Source organism: Lethenteron reissneri, chromosome 37 (genome assembly GCF_015708825.2).
Source record: "Lethenteron reissneri isolate LAM-NWPU_2019-01 chromosome 37, ASM1570882v1, whole genome shotgun sequence".
NCBI classification, from domain to species: domain Eukaryota; kingdom Metazoa; phylum Chordata; class Hyperoartia; order Petromyzontiformes; family Petromyzontidae; genus Lethenteron; species Lethenteron reissneri.
Window position 1 is genome coordinate 1346842 of NC_083815.1, and position 19467 is coordinate 1366308.

At 55.0% G+C, this 19467-nt stretch overlaps 1 protein-coding gene across 3 annotated transcripts in view; it reads right to left on the reverse strand.

Moving 5' to 3' along the window:
- Positions 1–794: 794 nt before the first annotated feature.
- LOC133351397 (liprin-beta-1-like) overlaps positions 795–19467 on the reverse strand; it is a 46116-nt gene continuing 27443 nt past the window's right edge. For 2 of the 3 annotated variants that reach the window (XM_061566562.1, XM_061566561.1), the window contains exons 10-23: positions 17764–17861; positions 15344–15407; positions 14350–14602; positions 11846–12020; positions 11241–11369; positions 10432–10582; positions 10081–10192; positions 9838–9926; positions 9480–9599; positions 8402–8527; positions 7690–7878; positions 6424–6624; positions 5271–5339; positions 795–3099 (exon numbers count right to left, since the gene is read on the reverse strand). In XM_061566562.1, the coding sequence (XP_061422546.1) occupies positions 3079–3099; positions 5271–5339; positions 6424–6624; positions 7690–7878; positions 8402–8527; positions 9480–9599; positions 9838–9926; positions 10081–10192; positions 10432–10582; positions 11241–11369; positions 11846–12020; positions 14350–14602; positions 15344–15407; positions 17764–17861 (1797 nt within the window). In that variant the 3' untranslated portion in view covers positions 795–3078. The remainder of the gene's footprint in view (positions 3100–5270; positions 5340–6423; positions 6625–7689; positions 7879–8401; positions 8528–9479; positions 9600–9837; positions 9927–10080; positions 10193–10431; positions 10583–11240; positions 11370–11845; positions 12021–14349; positions 14603–15343; positions 15408–17763; positions 17862–19467) is intronic. The other variant, XM_061566563.1, reaches the window with a different exon arrangement.

Here is a 19467-nt window from a genome sequence, read left to right on the forward strand (position 1 = left end):
AGTTTGGCTTGCGGCAATTGCTCTATTGCAAGGGGGTATAAACGTCGTGCACCTAATGTCACTTGACATTATCATCTTTCGCAGGGTGATGCACTGCTTTCTTTAACCCAACCCACCCTGCCCCTACCCACCCCCACTCTGGGTTAATGTCGTTATCTAATTGCAGCGTGAATATCTCGAGAGAGAAAAAAGACCTCACACCGATTAATTATAAGCAGGCCTTGATTATATTTAAATTATAAGCGGGCATTTATTATAATTTAATTATAAGCGGGCCTTGATTCTAATTTCACATTTTATGGGGCGCCCATCTCCCCAGACCATGGCCCCAAGCCCTGCCTGCTGACGAGGAGTGGAGGGGCAGGGAGAGACTTCCTGGGGCTTGGCACCGCACAGCTCCCTCGGTTGAAACCAAGCCCCGGTTATAGCCAACGGAACGAACACAACACGGAATTTGAACGTCATTTCTAACGCGACATTATGATTCGTAACTGATGTGTTTAGTTTCGATTTAAAGCTTTCGTGACTGCAGGGATTCATCTTCTTAGTTCTTTCGGTAAAGTCACGTAGAATGGAAATAATAAAATAATAAAAATAAAACATAATAAAATAATTCTCACGACGTTTCGGCCACAACGCAAGCAGCCGTCCTCAAGCTCTTAAATACAAGTTGAGGACGGCTGCTTGCGTTGTGGCTGAAACGTCGTGAGAATTATTTTATTATGTTTAATTATTTTATTATTTCCGTTCTACGTGACTTTATCGAAAGAACCAAGAAGATGATTTGTTTAGTTCGGAGTAAAAATAAAACCGAGGGTATTGTGTCGTGCACCCTCTGCCACCCGACGCAGCCGAACAAATGGAGTTGCAACGCGATGAACAAAACGTGAACAATTTATGACGGTGCCGGACAGCGATCCGCGCACATTTAACAACTTGGTATGGACAATAATAATGATTATAATAATAATTATTATTAAAACCCTCAACAAGGCAATCTGTCGGAATATAAGCGCGAGTCGGATCAGCCGAGCGGGAAGAAGTAAACTTCACGCTCGATAGTTTAATGCGAGGTTCGTGTTAACGGCCGCATCGAGCGAGCGAGCGAGCGAGCGCCGATCATCGAGCCCCCCAATCCCCTCCGGCGCCACGAGCCGCGCCCCCCACGATCCCCGCACGGCGAATTTCCCGCGGCGAGCCCTCCTTGTGCATTAATGAAACACGATGTTCCCTCCGCCGGATAGCGGCGTCGTGAGCGGCGCTAAATATAGTCACGGGCGATGTGTTTTTCGCCCTGCGCCTCCGAGATTGAATTTGCATAACCGCGGTTATTAAGCGCCGCGCAGCGCTGCGCCGTGGGCCCGGCTGGCCGGGTTCAGCGCCTGGTCGCGTGCACGATGCCTCTGGCAGGAGGCTGGCGCAGTCGGGACAGAGGGCCCCCGCGTCGCCCTGAACAGACCTTTTGGGGGCAAGCGCTGTTAGCGAGCACCAATCAAGGCCGGCGTGGAACGCGAAGTGGGGTGGGTGGCCAGCACCACGCACGACTGGCCGTGTTTGTCTCCCCGGTGCTGATGATTACACTCCGCATCAGTGGACAATGACATAAAATTTGTGATACAAAAATAATCCTCAAGTAAAACGTCCCCTTAGTTCACGATGATGCACAGTACCAACTAGGAGGCAATATCACTTCAGACGTTTCATGCAACTGACCAACGGCTTCGTAGCGAAAGTGCAATAACCAGTGCGCCGCCGCTCCATAAAGACAAAGATTCCCCTTGTCGCCTTAAAAGGCTGTTGGTGCAAGTGCTGATAGCGAGCACCTACGAAGGCTGGCACAGCACACAGGTGGCCAGCACCACGCCCGGGTGCCTTTGTCTCCCCAGTGCCGATTCGTATTTCACATCGCACCAGGTACTCAATTCAGGCTGAGTCGACCTAGGGATGGTGCAGGACGGGTTCAGATAATCGTCAATGGTGCAAGCCGTGAGTGGGAATCGAACTCGGGTCGCCAGATCCGTAGTGCAACGCGCTAACCGCTACACTACCACTTCACCTGGCACACAACACCTCGTCTGTCCCACCCTATAGTCGACTCGGCACAAAATCAAAGGGCGCGCTGACGCAATTAGGAACGACGCGTCTCGCAATCCGTCACCATTCCTGCTATGTCGGCCTTAATAGGCGCTCGCTAACAGCTCTTGACCCAGCAGTGTGTACAGGATTGGAAGGAGGGTGGGCGAGGGGGTGGAGGGGGGGGGGGCACGTGAGTGTGAGCGGAGATCACATTTGTATGCCACTGCTGTTGCTACGCGCCCATGAATCCATTAATAAAGTGGGGGGCGCCGGATGCTCGCGGGAGGTGCGCGTCTCTTCTCAACCCGGCGCGTGAGCAAGGTTCGGCGCGCCGGCCTGCGCCTCGCCAACGCGGTTAATGTTTCACGTTGTTTAAAAACAGATAAACATCTGCGACGTCGATAATATCCGTTCAAAGTTAATCGTACTAGATGCAAAAAAAATGTGGCGATAATTGTAAGTGGCTCCTACCGGCGAGCCGCGGTTCAGAGGTCGCCGGGGGTCGATACGATCTCCCGGAGCGGCAACTGACCCCGACGGGGACCCGTTCCCTAAATCTCCCGAGCGCGTGCGGTGGGGTAAAGCGTGGGTAACTCGCACCGCTTCCAAGACATCTGGCCACCGCGGAAGAGTAGGCCAAAAATACCTTGTATGTACATACGTATGTTGAAGCCAACCGTGCTAATCGATGTGGGGGGTTACTCTGCGGAGGTGTCTCAAGCGGGGGCCCTTGCAGGGTCCAGCAATTCCACATTCCCACGGCGGGGCCCGGCCTGCTCCGTTGGACATAACCGCCGTGGGGCGTCGTGCACAGCGGCGAGCGGCGAGCAGGTCATCTTGTTAGCGCACGCGGCGCGGTCGGGCGTGACCTCTCGACCCCCGCCGCTCACTGACAGAGTGTGTTGGCTGCGGGAGACGTTGGTGAGCTGCGGACGATCTGTTTGTTCCGGCGGCAGGGGCTCGCAGCGTCTCTCCGCGATCGTGTTCCTCCCAGCGTGAGAATCAGTCTTCGTGCAACAGGCTCTAGTGCCGGGGGAGAGAGAGAGCGAGAGAGAGGCGGAGGAGGAGAGAGCAGCGCGACGGTTATACGGGGTGAATGCGGTGGGAGCGTTCGTACGCCCGAGAAATTAATTCGCTCTCATCGATTTACGCCGTCAATTGTGCTTTTTGTTGCTGGTCCCTTGGCGTTTTTCGATTGTGTTTTGTGTCTACGCACAGCAACCGTGCTTTAAAACAAAGGAAATGCACATGCATGCACGTACATAATTGAACGCGCGCATATGCTAACACACAGTGACGCGCTCGCATATTTATATAAACATAACAAAGACAAAGATCCCCCATATAGTCTGCACAGACAGTTAGGGCAAATGCTGTTAGCGAGCACCTTCCAAGGCCGGCACGGAAGGGCACACGAGCGGGTGGGTGGCCAGCACCGCGCCCGGCCGCCTTTGTCTCCCCAATGCTGATGTTCACACACCGCACCAGCTACCCATTTAAGGCTGAGTCGACCTAGACCTCGGCTGAGTCGACCCACGTAAACACAAAGACATGGTCACACACGCGCGCCCACACCACACGCACACACGTACGCACGTGCACACACGCAGGCACATCCACGTACGTACACACGCACACACGTAAGCACACGCACGCACGCACGTGCACACACGCAGCACACACAAACACGCACGTGGACACACTCACACGCACGCACACACACACATGCACACACACGCATGCACACACGCAAGCACACGCACGCACACACGCACACACACAAGAGAGAGGCAAAGGTTAACGGGCGCCTATTAAGGCCAGGCCAGCGCATGATGGGGGGGTGCAATGGCCACCGTTGCCTCCGCTGCACCGATGGTGTTAACACACCGCACCAGGTACTCATTTGAGGCCGAGTCAACCTAGGGGGAAACGCCACGGCCAGCTTAGATAATCGCCACTGCCGTTGGCCGTGGTCGGGAATCGAACTCGAGTCGCTGCTACCCACGCACGGCCACGGAGGCAAAGGTCGCCGCCAGCGATGGTCGGTGCAGCGGCGCCGACGAAGGCTGCCCCCCGGCGCACGAGGGCGGCCAGCAGCGCGCCCGGCCTGCCTTTGTCTCCCCGCTGCTGACGCACGGCACCAGCGCGGCACGTACGCTCGCGCCCCGTCACGGCCACGGGGCGCCAGTCCCGAGCGGCTGATCCCGGTTACTCGTATCGTTCATCATCCTCGCTCGGCACGACATTGCTAAACCCAGAGGTGGGGGGGGGGGGGTTGGGGGAGGGTCGGGGAGAGTGTGGGGGGGGAGCTGGTGTAGGAGCCCAAAGGCATGGGGGAGGGGGGGTGGTGGTGAGGGGGGCGAGTTACGACCCTGGCTCAAGGGGCGCGGAGCGACCTCGATCGCGGCAATGTCGACGCTCGATGGCGGAACATTGGCGGGCGGCCTTGGCAGCGGCGAGCGCAATGGGAGCCCACGGTGTGTGACACACGCGAGCGACACGCGACGCGTGCACGCGCGCACGCGGTAATAGAGGTGAAAGCAGAATGGCGTATGAACACTCAAACATTTCTGATGCGCGATGAATACCAATCGCGTTGGCCTAACACCTGTCCCTCCCCTTACACCCCCCCCCCCCCGACTGCACCACAGCGCACCCCCATTCCCGAGCCGCCCTCTGGCTCTGAGCTCGCGGGCGAGCGGAGAGAGACGATAGCCTGGCCCGGCGCGGTGTTGGCCACCCACCCACCCACCCGCCCGCTCGTGCGCCGCGGGCCGTGCCGGCTGTGTGTGAAGGCTGCATGGGGGATCTTTGTCTTTGTGTGTGCGAGCATTTGCATATGTGTGCCTAAACACGCGGGCGGGTGTGTGTGCGTACATGCACGCGTGTGCGCGCATGTACTTTTTTTATATGTGTGTCATGCGTGTATATATGTGTGTTATGCATGTATATGTGTGTGTCATGCATGTGTATGTGTGTGTCATGCATGTGTATGTGTGTGTCATGCATGTGTATGTGTGTGTCATGCATGTGTATCTTTGTGTCATGTGTGTGTATGCGTGTGTCATGCATGTGTGTGTGTGTCATGCATGTGTATGTGTGTGTCGTGCGTGTGCATGTGTGTGTCGTGCGTGTGTCATGTGTGTGTCATGCGTGTGTATGTGACCGGGCGAGTCGGTGTGACCGGTGCTCACCGTCGTCAGGTTCTCGATGTCGTGCGAGAACTCCCCCAACTTCCTCACCACCGACTCGGAGCTCCCTGTCTGGTGAGACGGGGCCGAGGCAGGGACGTGGAGAGAGGCGCGGGGGCGGGAGGGTGGTGGGTGAGGAGTGGGGACGGCGTACAGGGAGGACATCGTGAGATAGAGTGCTGATCGTCGCGTGAACGGCATCGCCAAGGAAGTGGTATCATCATTGTTATTGTCATCATCGGCATCGATTAACTGACATCATTGTATGCTTGCCTCCCATCGTGCATCTCTTTCCCCAAGTTATTATAGAAACGTATCAACGTTTAGCCATTGAAACTGTCATTGTGCTGTTTGTTGCTGGACCCTTGGCGCTTTGTGCCTTTGGCACAGTGCTGAGCGATCACGATTTAAACAAACAAAAACAATGACATTAGTGTCATTGTCATCATCATCATCGTCGTCGTCGTCACCATCATCATCCCATGTGTGGCATCGTCGCACCAATGGCATTGGCCAAAGTATGGCATCATCTCTATTCACATCATCATCATCGTCACTAGTAACTCGTGATGACGATGTCACGTCGTGACAGCGCCATTGACCTGTGCATGGAATCGTCAACCGACTGGCATCACCGCACACGACTCATCCTTTTGTTTCCCCCGATTTATTTTGGACCATAATTGTGCTATCGGCGTCACGAGGCGAAGAATCCTTTCCCAACGTCCCACGGAAGCGGATATCAAAAACTACTTCTGAATGCCTTCAAGTAACCTCTAGTCTACATAATAGGGGGGAGGGCAGCGCTTTCCCACTCGTGCTGCCACTGGAGGTAATGCTTGTCACATGGCCGTCGAACCAAACCAATGTTTTTGATTCCGCAGTCGTTGATGGACTTTATCCAAATTCCGCGCAAAACGATTTTTTACACGTAGTTATTTATTTATTGCGTACGCGTTGCCGCGACCGGGCTGAGGCCAGCACACTCGCAATCACCCGCAACTTCGTCAAGTTGCCGATTGCAGCCGCTTGCCCGGACACGAAACGTCGGACATCATGCCCGACGCCAACGACGCCGAAGACACGCGTCAGAGCGAGCCGTCCGGTAGCGCGACCGCGGCGGTAGCAGCGGCGGCGGCGGCCACGTGGCTCTCACCTCGTCGATGCAGTCCAGCCCATCCTGACTGCGACCCCTGCGGAGGGGTGTCACCGTGAGTCCGTACGGAGGGGACCCAGGGGGAGATCCCTGCTGCGAGGGGCCCCAGCCCAGCTCCATGGGGCACAGGTATTCGGTGAAATCTGCCGCCGCCCCCGTCGGCTCCTGCCGCCCTCGGACAAATCCGCGGCGTCGCTGCGCCTGCCGATCGGCACACATCGGCACACGCGCGCGCACGTGGTCACGCGAGCACGTGACCACGAGCAGGCGGCGTTGCAGGCTTTGAGTGTTGAGTTTATTTGATTTGTTACGCGGATCACCGTCGCGCTCGGCCTGTCGCCCAGACGTTGAGCACGGGAGATCCGTGGCGCTGCGTGAGCAGAGTGGCAGCAGCAGCAGCAGCAGTATTGGAAGCAGCAACTAAAAGCGAAAACATTGAATAGCGAAGGCAGCGAGTAGAGTGGGGGACGTTAAGGGGTATTGCACGGCGACCAAACGAGGTGCCTAACGGTCACAAACGAAACGCAGGTGAATTCATATTTTTTAAAAACCTGCACGTATAACATGAGAACAAGAAGCGCCAGGAAAAGTCAAGCACAGGTGCAAGTAAGCTCGGTGGGGGGTGGGAGTGAGGGGGGGGAGTGCGCCCGACCCCGTCAGATCTCGGAAGATCTAAGCAGCGATTACAATTGTATTATTCAGTCAGTTTAATTCGGGCAAAACCCCTTGAGATAAAAGCTCTTCTTTCAACAATAATCATAATCCTTCTCATGAATAGCGCCTTTCATATCAAAATGTCTCAAAGCGCTGGACGTAAAAATAAGAAATAAAACTCTCCGTAACGGCACAGATGCAATGCAATGTTCACTCTCAGCCTGTCCTGGGCAACTTTTGGGTCAAATCAGCTTCATACGAGTACCGGGTAGAGTGAAGACAAAGGCAGCCAAGAGTACTGCCAGCCACACCATAATAGGCGCTCGCTAACAGCGCCTGCTGCTGCAGTCTACGAGACTGCCAGCCACACCGCCCCATGGTGGAGGGGCAAGGGGAGGGAAGAGGAAGGGAATGGCCAATGGAGATGAGTGACAAACCCAACATCGGTGACGAATACCTGGACCGGTCCTGGGTTCTCCCCTCAGTCGACTCAACCATCACCGAGTATCTGGTTGATACGGTGAGTCGTAAACATCAGCAACCGGGGGAGACAAAGGTGGCCTGGAGCGTGGTACCGCCCCCCCCCCCCCCCCCCACACCCCGCGAGCTAACCTTCACCCTGGCGCTGACGGAGAGAGGAGCCCAGCCGTCGGCGTCTGCGGCCTCCTGCTTGGCCCGCTGCGCCTCGCGGCCCACCAGCAGGCCGAAGCTGGTGCTCAGGTGGCGGCGCAGCAGCGTCTTGCCGGGCGGGATGCTCAGCAGGCTCGCCAGCGTCTCCACGCTGAAGCGCGGCTCCAAGATCTGCGGCGGGGGTGGCGGCGGTGGTGGCCGTGAGGGGGGGGGGGGGATGACGGGGCCGGAGAGGTCTCAAGTTGATTTTGTTTCACCAGCTCAGGAGACCAGGGTGAGTGGGTGAGTGACCGGGTGAGCGAGCGGGTGAGTGAATGAGCGGGCGGGTGGGTGAATGGTTTTGTGCGATGGTGGGTGGGGCGAGCGGGTAATTGATTGAGCGACGTGGTGAGTGAGCAAGTGAGTTTCGGGTTCAAGTGTCCGAGTTGATTTTACTTAACCGGATGAGATCTCTAGAGACCAGGATCGAGTCTCATTTGTAACGGTGGCCCGGGGGTCACGCACGACATGTGCGAGCAGGACGCAGCTTCGCTCATTCCGCTTAGCGTTCAACATTCGTTTGACGTGCACCATTCACTCTGCCGCGGACCCCCTGCATCGTTGGATGCCCCCCCCCCCACCCCCTTTAACAAGTTCACGCGATGGAGTTGCTCCCCTCCCTCCCCCACCTCCTCTCCCCAGTAGCTGTGCTCACCATGAGACCGCCGTGAACGCCGCTCCCACGAAGGTTGGGCGCAAACTCCCCCAGGTCCACGGAGCGGAGCCAGCGCATCACTCGCTCGTTGGGCCACCGGCTCACGTCGCCCGGCTCTCCGGCACCCTGCCCAGGCGGAGACGGCGGCGGACTTAGCGGCGTCGTGCCGCCCACAACAACTACGCGCTCGCTGCGACAGACACGCTACCGGAGCCGTACGGCAACCTCAGCGACAACCGCAACAACAACTTAAGGCAAACGTTAAGGGTGAGGCCAGCCACCACGTGATCATCTGGGCCAAAATTTGTGTCGTCAAGACCCTCCACCACCCGGCACGACCAAGCAAGTTGAAATCGTGAAACGGTGCTCGAGCGAATCACGTGCCAATTGGGATTGTTTCATGTCGCTCACCCAGCGAGCTGCAGAAGAATCCTCACAGCCACATGTAGCTGCAATCAAATATCTGCAACTGCGCCGAGCATCTTCAGGACAAGATCCAGGAAGTCAGAGACAAATCCACTAAGTCAGAATAGCCGGCATATTTGGCTTCCGGTGTCCTGTCCATCAAACTCCGATCGGCCTTAAGCGGCCTCCTCCTCCTTCATCCCTCCTCCTCGTCAAGGCCCGAGCTTCTCCAACTACGGTCCCAGAATTCACTTCCCCCCTCCTCCTCTCTGCCGGTGCCGCACGTCGGCAATGCTTCCGTCGCCTCTGTCGGAGTCTCAAGACTCCGCTGTCACGCTCTCTCTCTGTCGTCGCTTCTCCCTCTGAACGTTCTTTACAAGTTCAATGCTTGCGCATAAAAAATTTGAGAGCGAACGAGCGAATGGTGTGATATTGCGACCGGGTCACAGGGCAAGTGTCATGCTGTCGTTGTTGTAACTTGCTGACCCGCCACGACTGGACATCCGTGAACATCAGATTCCTCCTCCGTCTAAATACCGATGCCGATAGACTCTGATTCTGAAGTAGGTGATGGGGGAACGGGCGACCGTGGCAATGAGCGCATGGGGGTCAAAAGCGATGGTTGTCCGGTGGGGGGCGGGGGTGGGGGGGGGCATGCCCCCCTGAGCCTCACCTCCGGGGCGGAGCGGATGAAGCAGTCCGGCTGGAAGTGGTTGAGTCGGAGCACCTGCACCGCACGCTTGATGCTCAGGTGGTGCAGCAGGTTCGTCACCTTGAGCAGCAGCAGGTCCTCCTGGTGGCGCACGGAGACACGCGGCGGTCAACGTGGAGGTGGGGGGGGGCGGTGTCATGTGATGGTGGTGTCATGTGGTGGTGGTGTCATGTGGTGGTGGTGGTGTCTCGTGGTGTTGGCGGTGTTGTATCATGGTAGTATATGGTGGTGTTATATTGTGGGTGATGTATCGTGGTGGTGTCTCGTGCGGGGGTGTATGGTGGTGGTGGTGGTGGTGGGGTAGAGTGTGGTTGCTCACCGTGGTGATGTAGTGCAGCATCCGCCCGTCCACGCGTGCCTCGTGGAACTGCTCCTTGTACTGGGGCAGCCCAACGTCGTCCAGCCAGCCTGGGGCACAGCAGCAGCAGCAGCCGCCACACACGCGGGTGCAGGGGGAGCGGCGGTGCAGCGGTTAGCGCGCTGCACGAGGAACCGGGAGGCTTCGGTTCTACCTCCAGCCACGGCTAACATCAGTGGCACTCGGGTGTGGTGCAGGGCTTACGCGTCACCCAGGTGTGGTGCAGGTCATCGGTCCCCACTGCCTCTCCAGAGCCGAGCGCTTGCAGCGCCAGCGTGAGCTTCTTCCTGTGCAGAGGGTTCTTGAGCCCCAGCTCCTGCAGACACGCACACACACACAGTGTGCTGAGCCAAGCGCACTTTGCGAATGCTGTTACGGCACACAAGGGGGTGGTGGTGGTGGTCAGCACCACGTCAGGCCACCCGTCTCCCCATGTCCGATGATTTGACGCCTAACAAATGATGGGTGGTACTTTGACGCCGATCACGATGACGCTGCCGGGTGTTTACATGCCATTCACACGCGCGTGCGCAGGCGCCCGTGCACGCGGCCTACCCGCTCCAGGTCCTCCGTCGTAGCCCGCAGCAACGTGTCCCCTCGCACCACCCACTGCCGCGCCAGGCCCACGCAGGCCCCCAGGCCCAGCTCGCTGAGCCAGCCGCACACCTGCTCCACCCCCCAGCTGGCGAAGGGGGTCTCCAGCTCCCTGCACGGCGGCACGGCAAGGGAGAAGGTGGGCCACGTGGCACCGTTCACGGGGGGACACGTGGTTGAGCTGGCAGGCCCCAGCCCTTCCCACTTTTACATAACCACGCCCGCTGCCTAGCTAGCCACGCCCATTGCCTAATAAGCCCCGCCCCTCTGTCCCGGGTAGCTCCGCCCACAACTCGACTAGCTCCGCCCACTGCTCAGTTAGTCCCGCCCATTGCCCTAATAATGAGCCGAGAGTTGAGGCCACCGGGATATTACGTCAAAAACAAAAGAAAATTCAGGTTTTCTCAAAATGTTCTGGTGACTGTCCCGGCCAAGACAGGGCGTTTGGCACGGGTGATAGGGCTGTGGAGGGAAGAGGCGTGGGTAGTGATGCACCCCCGTGATCAGGTGGCTTGTTCAATGGATCAGAGACGTGGACACCGTTAGAGCAGTTGGCCCGAAATAGTGATGCACTGGAGGTTGGCTCGTGTCAGTGACAGGGCTGGCACTCGTGCTTGTCTAGCTGGTTATGGTTAGAGGTGGCATTAGTGGCTGGTTGGCTATCTCGTTAGGGTTATAGCTGGCAGTCGCGGCTGGTTGGCTGACCTGCTGTAGGCAGGTGTAGGTATTTGACGGTGGCTGGTGAGGGATGAGGGGTGGGCGCATCTCACCCATGGGAGGCGCGCGGGTCCAGGGCCCAGCTCCACCGGCAGTGCGGGGCCCGGAAGCTCCTGCGCCTGAGTTCGACACCCAGCGTCAGGCCTTCGCCGTTCTGCCCCAGCGACGGAGTCTTCCTCAGCCTGGTGGACGGACATCGGAGGCAGCGTCATCGCGCGTGTCTGCGTCGGCCTTCCTAGGCGCTCGCTTACAGCACCACTTGCCCCACTCCCAATGTGGCATCATACATCATCTCTATATCTTGGATAGCACCCTGGACTTGCACAACCAGAGATCGCAGGTTTAATCTCCTGGCGCGGCAGTTTAACAGTCTGTTCACCCAGCAGTAGAAATCGGGACGCAACAGTTCGCCTACGATAGGCAGGTCGCGAGCAGCGGGGTAAAGCGTGGGCACTTCCGCGTCTTGCAAGACGTCTGGCCGGCGTCGAAGAGTGGGCCAAAACATCCGCCAGAGGAAGGTTCTGGCTTGCCTCGAGTGAAGGCAAGCGCCCGCCAGCCGTGGCGCGAACACTTTCAGGGGCGGCCCCTTCGCCTTCTGCGATCGCTATTTTAGTGGGGTGTTTGTAAGTTAGATCACGCTCGCTGCCGGGGTCCTCACTTGTCGAGGAGCCTCCGGAAGCCGCTGTCCCTCCTCTTCCTCTCCACGGACGGCGATGAAGGCGACGCCTCTGGCATGTCCGTCGATCCAACTCCGCGGAGATGGATCGTGGCGGGAGAAATCCGTTCCAGGAGTTCCTGGGCCTCCGAGCTCGGCCCAGGCCCCTCGGCCACTCCTGCAATGGCGACAAGCTGGGCTCAGGGTAGTGGCGCCGGTTCGGGGATTTAAAGATAAAACATATAAAGATTTTACTCTGTGGTTCTTTCGCTAAAGTAACGTAGAAATAAATACGAATTTAGTTTAATAACGATTTTGTTAATTTCGGCGTTTTTTTGTAATATGTACACGTACAGCCCATTTTTCTCAATCCACTGCTGGTTGAGGGCCTCCCCGCGCCATGCGTTTATTGGGGGTTGTTTGACCATAATGCACCATGCTGGTCAGTATGGCTTTGGTGAAGGCGTATAGCATAGAGGAACATGGGAGCTGAGCAGTACCGCAAATGGTAATGCTTGTAACGCATTGAAAATGTAGGGTCGTTGGGTCAATATGCCAATGCAAGACCCTTCTGATAAATAGTCTTTAGATTCAGGGGAGCTTTCCCAGAGAAATGAATAACGTTATTAACCTGTGCACGAGGACACGTCCATTTCATTGAAGGTCTCTTTCCCCGATGTTCTGATTGTGCAATCGACGCCTCGTCGTGAGACAGAGTGTCCATTCGGATAGCACAGCGGTGCAACCCTCCGTGCTGAAGAACGGTCCACAGAAATTGATCTTAGTGAGCTACCTCTGAGAAGCCTTCAATTGACCTCTGGACCACGGAACTTTGCCACCAGCCCAGCCACTTAGAGCAATGTGCGTGGCGTGGCAGGGAAGCTGATGTTTTTCATTCTCAGAGCTGAAATTAAACCAAACTCAGCCAGAGTCAAATTTTATTTGAACTTTAACTTCAAATCTAGATTAATTTGACGAGTTTTTTGTGTGTGTGTGCAGGTATTAGCGACTGGAATGAGACCATTGACTCAATACACAGGCCCGTCTATGGGATTCTAGATTTGAAGCTTTCGTGACTGTAAGGATTCATACTCTTAGTTCTTTCGGTAAAGTCACGTAGGTAAAAAATGAAATAAAAATTTATAAAAATTAATAAAATAATAAAATTAATAATAATTGTTTTTTTTATTCATTTTAATTTCATTTTTTACCTTCGTGACTTTACCGTCTATGGGAGTCTATGGGTCTCGATGTTAGTCGTTGGGTCTCTGTGTAAGTCATTTGAGAATGCGGTTTAATTGCAGGCGGATTGGAATCCAGGCTCTCAGCAGTGCTAGCGCTCTGACCTCTGATCCACCAGGTCATCTCATTGGGCAATTGTATTAAATCCTTAAATCTCTACCCCGTTACCCCCTCCGCACCACCTCTGTCTCCACCGTACAAATGGGTTCATCACAGCCGATAGGCAGGTCGTGAGTGGTGAGGTAAAACGTGGGAAATTCCCACCTCCATCAAATATGTCTGGCAGAGCGTGGAAGAGACGACCAAATATCCTCTAGCAGAGGCATACAGAGCTCCCCACTCTCGGATCCTGGGCTGCATCCTGGGATTAAAGTGGTATTGACCAAACATCCCATCACAGGGCTCGTTTGAAGAAGTGAGTCGTCAGGCTCTGCGAGGCTTTCGCAGGTAAATAAATGACGTTATTAACCTTTACACACACACACACAGACACAGTTTCTCCTTCACTTCCACACAAGGATCACACAGGAGAGACAAAGATCTCCCAGACAACCTTTGCCTCCGCGGTGCTGATGTTTACACGCTGCACCAGGTGCCCATTTAAGGCCCCGGACGAGTTTCGCTATCCATCACCGATGCTGGGCAGTGAGCGGCAATCAAACTGGGGTCGTCGGATACGTAGCAAAACCCGCGAACCACACCGCTGTCACTCGCCATGAAGACCAACACAGACACGTCTACGCAAAGACAAAGATCCCCCATATGCCCTTAACAGACTGTTGGGGCAAGTGCTGTTAGGGAGCACCTATGAAGGCTGGCACGGCACACGAGGCAGTGGATGGCCATCACCACGCCCGGCCGCTTTTGTCTCCCCAGTGGCGATGTTTACACACCGCACCAGGTACTCATTTGAGGCTGAGTTGACCTGGGGGAGGCCCAGGGCCGATTCAAATAATCGTCACCGGTGTTGGCCGTGAGCGAGAATCGACCTCTGGTCGTCTAGTTCATAATGCAGCGCGCTAACCACTACACTACCGCTCCCCATAAAGATTAAGACTAACACAGGCTTGTGTACGCACACACACGTGTACACATTCACGTGTACGCACACACGTGTACATACACACGTGTACACACACACGTGTACGCACACACGTGTACACACTCACGTGTACACACACACGTGCACGCACACACGTGTACGCACACACACGTGTACACAGACACATGTACGCACACACGTGTACACACACACACGTGCGCACCTGCGTTTGACGCGAGTTCGCTGCCCCTTTGCTTCTGGCTCCTCCTCTTGAACAAGCTCAGCCGTCTGAAGGATGCCTTCCGTCTCAGACTCAGCCTGAACTTCCCGTCCTTCGGGCTCGCGGCCGCTTGGGCCGCGCGGGCCTGGGCAGGGACGCGCTCGTCGCCGTTCCGGGCCGCCGTGTGGCCACGCGGCTCCGCGGTGGACACGGCCGGGGCCGCGTGGCTCGTCCTCGCTCCCCCGTTGTTGTCGACCTGAATGAGATCAACGAAGGCGACGGTGCTTGGGGGGGGGGGGACCGCGATTTGCTCTCGAGTGTGCAGGCGGTGCAACTGCACAGGGAAGGGGTCAGTCGGCTGTTCTGTTACGTTCTCGTGGGGACTCGCTCGCTTGCCAACTTGATGAAATTTGAACCCCCGGGGCCCCGTCGTGTAAAGTTCCATCTCCAACTTTCTTTACTTTGAATAAGGATCGTTGCCCGAAACGTCAGACGACTATTTTCCCGTAACAGGGCAGTGATGTGAAGATGAGTGCGGTGTGTGCATTTTTTTAATATCGTCATTATGTGTGTGTAATGCACTTTTTAGAAAGCGACCAGTTTCGATTTAAAGCTTTCGTGATTGCAGGGATTCATCTTCTTGGTTCTTTCGGTAAAGTCACGTAGAAGGGAAATAATAAAATAATAAAAACGTGACTTTACCGAAAGAACCAAGAAGATAAAGCGACCAGTGTTCGATTTCCCGAGCATGGTCGTCAGCACCGGGGAAGATTGTCTGAGCCGGTGCTGGGCCTCCCCTAGGTCGATCAACTCAGCCTCAAATGAGCACCTTGTGCGATGTGTACACATCGTCAGCGCGGAGTGCGTGGAGGGGAGTGGAGTGAGGTGAGCTGGCGACCCTCTGCGTTGTCCCGCAGAGGGTCGCCAGCTACTCCCCCCCTCCTTTCCCGATGTCATGGCCCGTGCCCGTGTCACCTGCCGAGCACTCGGAGGTCACCTGAGCGCTGGCATCGCTGGGGCTCCAGGCGTCTCCATCGTCATCGCTGCTGCTGCTGCTGCATCTGAAATGATGAGCGCGTGCGTTAGTGGGATACGGGTAAATGTGCAGCCCTGCGGTTTCCTGCTCGCGGATGAGAGTTCGCGAGAGGTCTTCTGCGACGGTATCGTAGGCCTGCTCTTCCACGCTGGCCAAGACGTCTTGGAGGAAGGGTACCCACACTTTGCGCCACCGCACGCGACCTGCCGATCGAATAACGGGCACCGGTGTAGCGACACACGACGCCCCAGGCGCAACGTACAGGGGTCAGGTTACGGGGAAGAGGTCACGGTAGCTGTTGCCGCTGATGCTGCCTCACATCGTCATCACCTCCTTCTGCTAGATCCACTCGTTCTTTTAAAGTAAAATCCACAACCTTCAAGAGCAACTCTCAAACTCGCATCATCATCTCAGCCGCCTGGCTCCAGGCCCTCGCTTCCCCGTGCTCGCCCACCTCTGGGTGCAACTCCGATGCCCATGCCGGTCACCGGCCCTCCTCGTCCTCAACCCTGCTCACCACGTGTCCCTCCCATCACAACCTCGTCCTTCTATCTCAGGGGTCGGCAAACTGCGGCACTTTAGAGACCGCTTCGTGACGTCATCTGGTAAGCACCACCGTCTCGTATGTCCATGCATTTCGGATATTGAGTTTTATTTTACTGAATTCGATGAAAATGGTTCTCGTTATTTTGGTTTCTGACCTCTGTCCTATTCCATCCTCCAAGTCGCTTCCGCTATCCTCCTACACTCTGCCCACGCGTCCCACCCATCACAACCTCCTCATCTTCTTCGTGACTACAATAGCACTGTTGTTCCATGTTCTATTCTCAACCTACAAGTTGCTTGCCTCGTCATCCCACGAATACATGCAGCGTCCTCTGCGCTGCTTTAGCCCTGTTCTCAAAGGCCATTGTCTCCCTCGTGCGTAAACACGTTCGCTGCTAGCTCGTGCAAGAGCCACCTCTTCACACGATACCTGGCAACTCGACTCTTCCATGGTGATCTAAAGCTTTCGTGACTGCAGGGATTCATCTTCTTGGTTCTTTCGGTAAAGTCACGTAGAAGGGAAATAATTAAATAATAAAAAGAAAACATAATAAAATAATTATCACGACGTTTCGGCCACAACGCAAGCAGCCGTCACCTGAGGACGGCTGCTTGCGTTGTGGCCGAAACGTCGTGAGAATTATTTTATTATTATAATTTAAAAAAAATTCCTTCTACGTGACTTTACCGAAAGAACCAAGAAGATCTTCCATGGTGTTTCGTGCAGTCCATGTCCGTCGACAACGAAGCAGTGATGATGACGATGATGCTGGCCGTTATAATCTTGTTAACCTTGTTCAAGATAAGATGGCTTTAAGATTAATGATGAAACGACGTTGATGATGATGATGAGAGAATTGACAGTGCTGTAATATTGGTTCTGATGAAATTAATGAAGATGATGACAATGATTAACTTGACGGTGGTGATGATAGTGGTGATGATGATGATGATGACAATGTTCATTACGACGATGGCCTTGTTCTGAACGAGTGAATGAACATCGTATCCATATGCTAATGGCGTAATAACAAGAGCGACGATGATAATATTCACGATTAAAACCACAACGGCAATCACGTTAAGCAAGGTGACGGACGATGCCCTTGGCGCTGATGTCACGATGCCGATAACAACGACCGTGACGACCTTGGTGATAACAACGACGACGACGACGTGAAGGGAAGAGGTAGTCCCTTCAGAGCGCAGTGGCCGTCAGGGCTCGGAGTGTGTGCGAGCAAAGGGACTTGGTCAATGTGCACATTTTTTCCGCGAGAATCCACGGCGTTATTTCGGGCTCAGCGCTGACATTGACGACTAATTGAATTTCATCTAGGCTCCCTTAGTGGGATGAAATGCAATTTTGATGTTATTAATGGAACTCATATTTATTTATTTTGTTTTATTAGATACACAAAAGATGCACTGCGTGTTTTATGCATTAGAGTGATGTATATTTTTGTATGCGTGTGTGCGTGCGTGCGTTTAGCCACATTTAGTATACAATATTTATATACAAAAGAGAGTCATTGTATTTGCCTTTTGATGAGTATGTATATGTGTTTTATATGGGTCTCTATACAATTCTATGGAAGTGTATATGAGTATATGGCTCTGTATTTAATTGTATGGGTCTCTATGTAAGTCTCTGTAAGTGTATATTAGTCTATGGGTCTGTATGTAAGTCAGGGTAAGTGTGTATGAGTCTATGGGTCTCTATGCAAGTCTGTGAGTGTCGTGGAGAATGAGATGATCATTATCACGACGACGACGATGATGATGATGAGTGCTGTGAGTGAGTCGAGTGGAGGCCGTGACGCGGCGTGCCGAGTCACCCGTGGTGTGCAGCCTCGCCGTCTGGCATCGTTCCCTCCCCAGCAGGGCACGGCGCCACGTGCTGAGGTGGTGGCTCTATCTCCTCCTCCGTCGTTCCCTGTGCACAGTGAGCCCCCACGATCACTCGTTCCCCTTCACGCACTCCCCTACCTCTTCCCACTCACCTCACTCTACTCCCCTTCACGCACTCCCCTACCTCTTCCCACTCACCTCACTCTACTCCCCTTCACGCACTCCCCTACCTCTTCCCACTCACCTCACTCTACTCCCCTTCACGCACTCCCCTACCTCTTCCCACTCACCTCACTCTACTCCCCTTCACGCACTCCCCTACCTCTTCCCACTCACCTCACTCTACTCCCCTTCACGCACTCCCCTACCTCTTCCCACTCACCTCACTCTACTCCCCTTCACGCACTCCCCTACCTCTCCCCTCTCATCTCAGTCCACTCTCCTCCATGCACTCTCCTACCTCTCCCTCTCATCTCACTCTACTCCTCTTCACGCACTCTCCTACCTCTCCCCACTCATCTCACTCTACTCCACTCCATGCACTCTCCTACCTCTCCCCACTCATCTCACTCTACTCCCATCCACGCACTCTCCTACCTCTCCCATCTCACTCTACTCCACTCCACGCAGCATCCCACCTCTCCCCACTCACCTCGCTCTACTCCACTCCACGCACTCCCCTACCTCTCCCCTTTAATCTCACTCAACTCCCTGCCACGCGATCTCCTATCACTTCCTCCCTTGCAAAGACATTGGCACACACACAAAGACAACAACCTCCCGTATAGCGTTAACACATTATTAGGGCAATAATTGTTAGCGAACACCTATGAAGGTCGGCATGGCACACGAGGGGTTGGGTAGCGATGTTTACACACCGCACCAGGTACTCGTATGAGGCTGAGTCGACCTAGGGGAGGCCCGGGACCGGTTCAAATATTCGCCACTGTTATTGATCACAACAACAACAACCGCCATTCGCCACTATGTGGCAGTGACGTCACCACGACGCTTGTGCCAGGCCATGTGCACCTGGAGGCCACGTGAAGTGTCCAACGCCCGGGAACACATGCACTGGCACTCGCACGCATTCTAGCAAGCCACCTGTCTGTGACTGGGTTATCGGAGCCTCCGTTGCTGCCGTCCCAGGCTCGCGTGAGGCAGCGATCATGATTCTGTATTTGTCACTTTTAATTTCGACTCTTCTGCGAGGAGCGCGCGTGCACCACGCGCGTCACTGAAGCCGCCGGGTGGGGGGGAGTTGGAGGTCCTTCCTCCGGCAGTAGATTTACAAAGAGCTGTAAATAATATTTCAATATAGAATTTGTCATAGTTATCAGTACATCTCTTTTTGTTATTACAGCCTCCGAGCCAAGATTGTGTTAAAAGCACAAACACCGGGAAAAAATAAAATTAGATTTTAATAGTCTCACCTAGTCTCCGATTACCGAAATACATGTTTTTAATTCTTGCTTCCAACTGGCCTTGGAGGGTAGATGGGGTATGGGGGGGCGGGGTGGGGGACCAGATGGTGATGGAGAGGGAGGGGGCGAGCCCACTGAAGCTCATGGCTCACGCAGAGTGGCCCACACTGACCTGGCCCCAGGGTGCTGCCCGTGGTGCTATCCCTGGCCTGTTCCTGGACCAGTATCAGGTTAGTCCTGATTGATGACGGAAACAAGGCGTCTTGC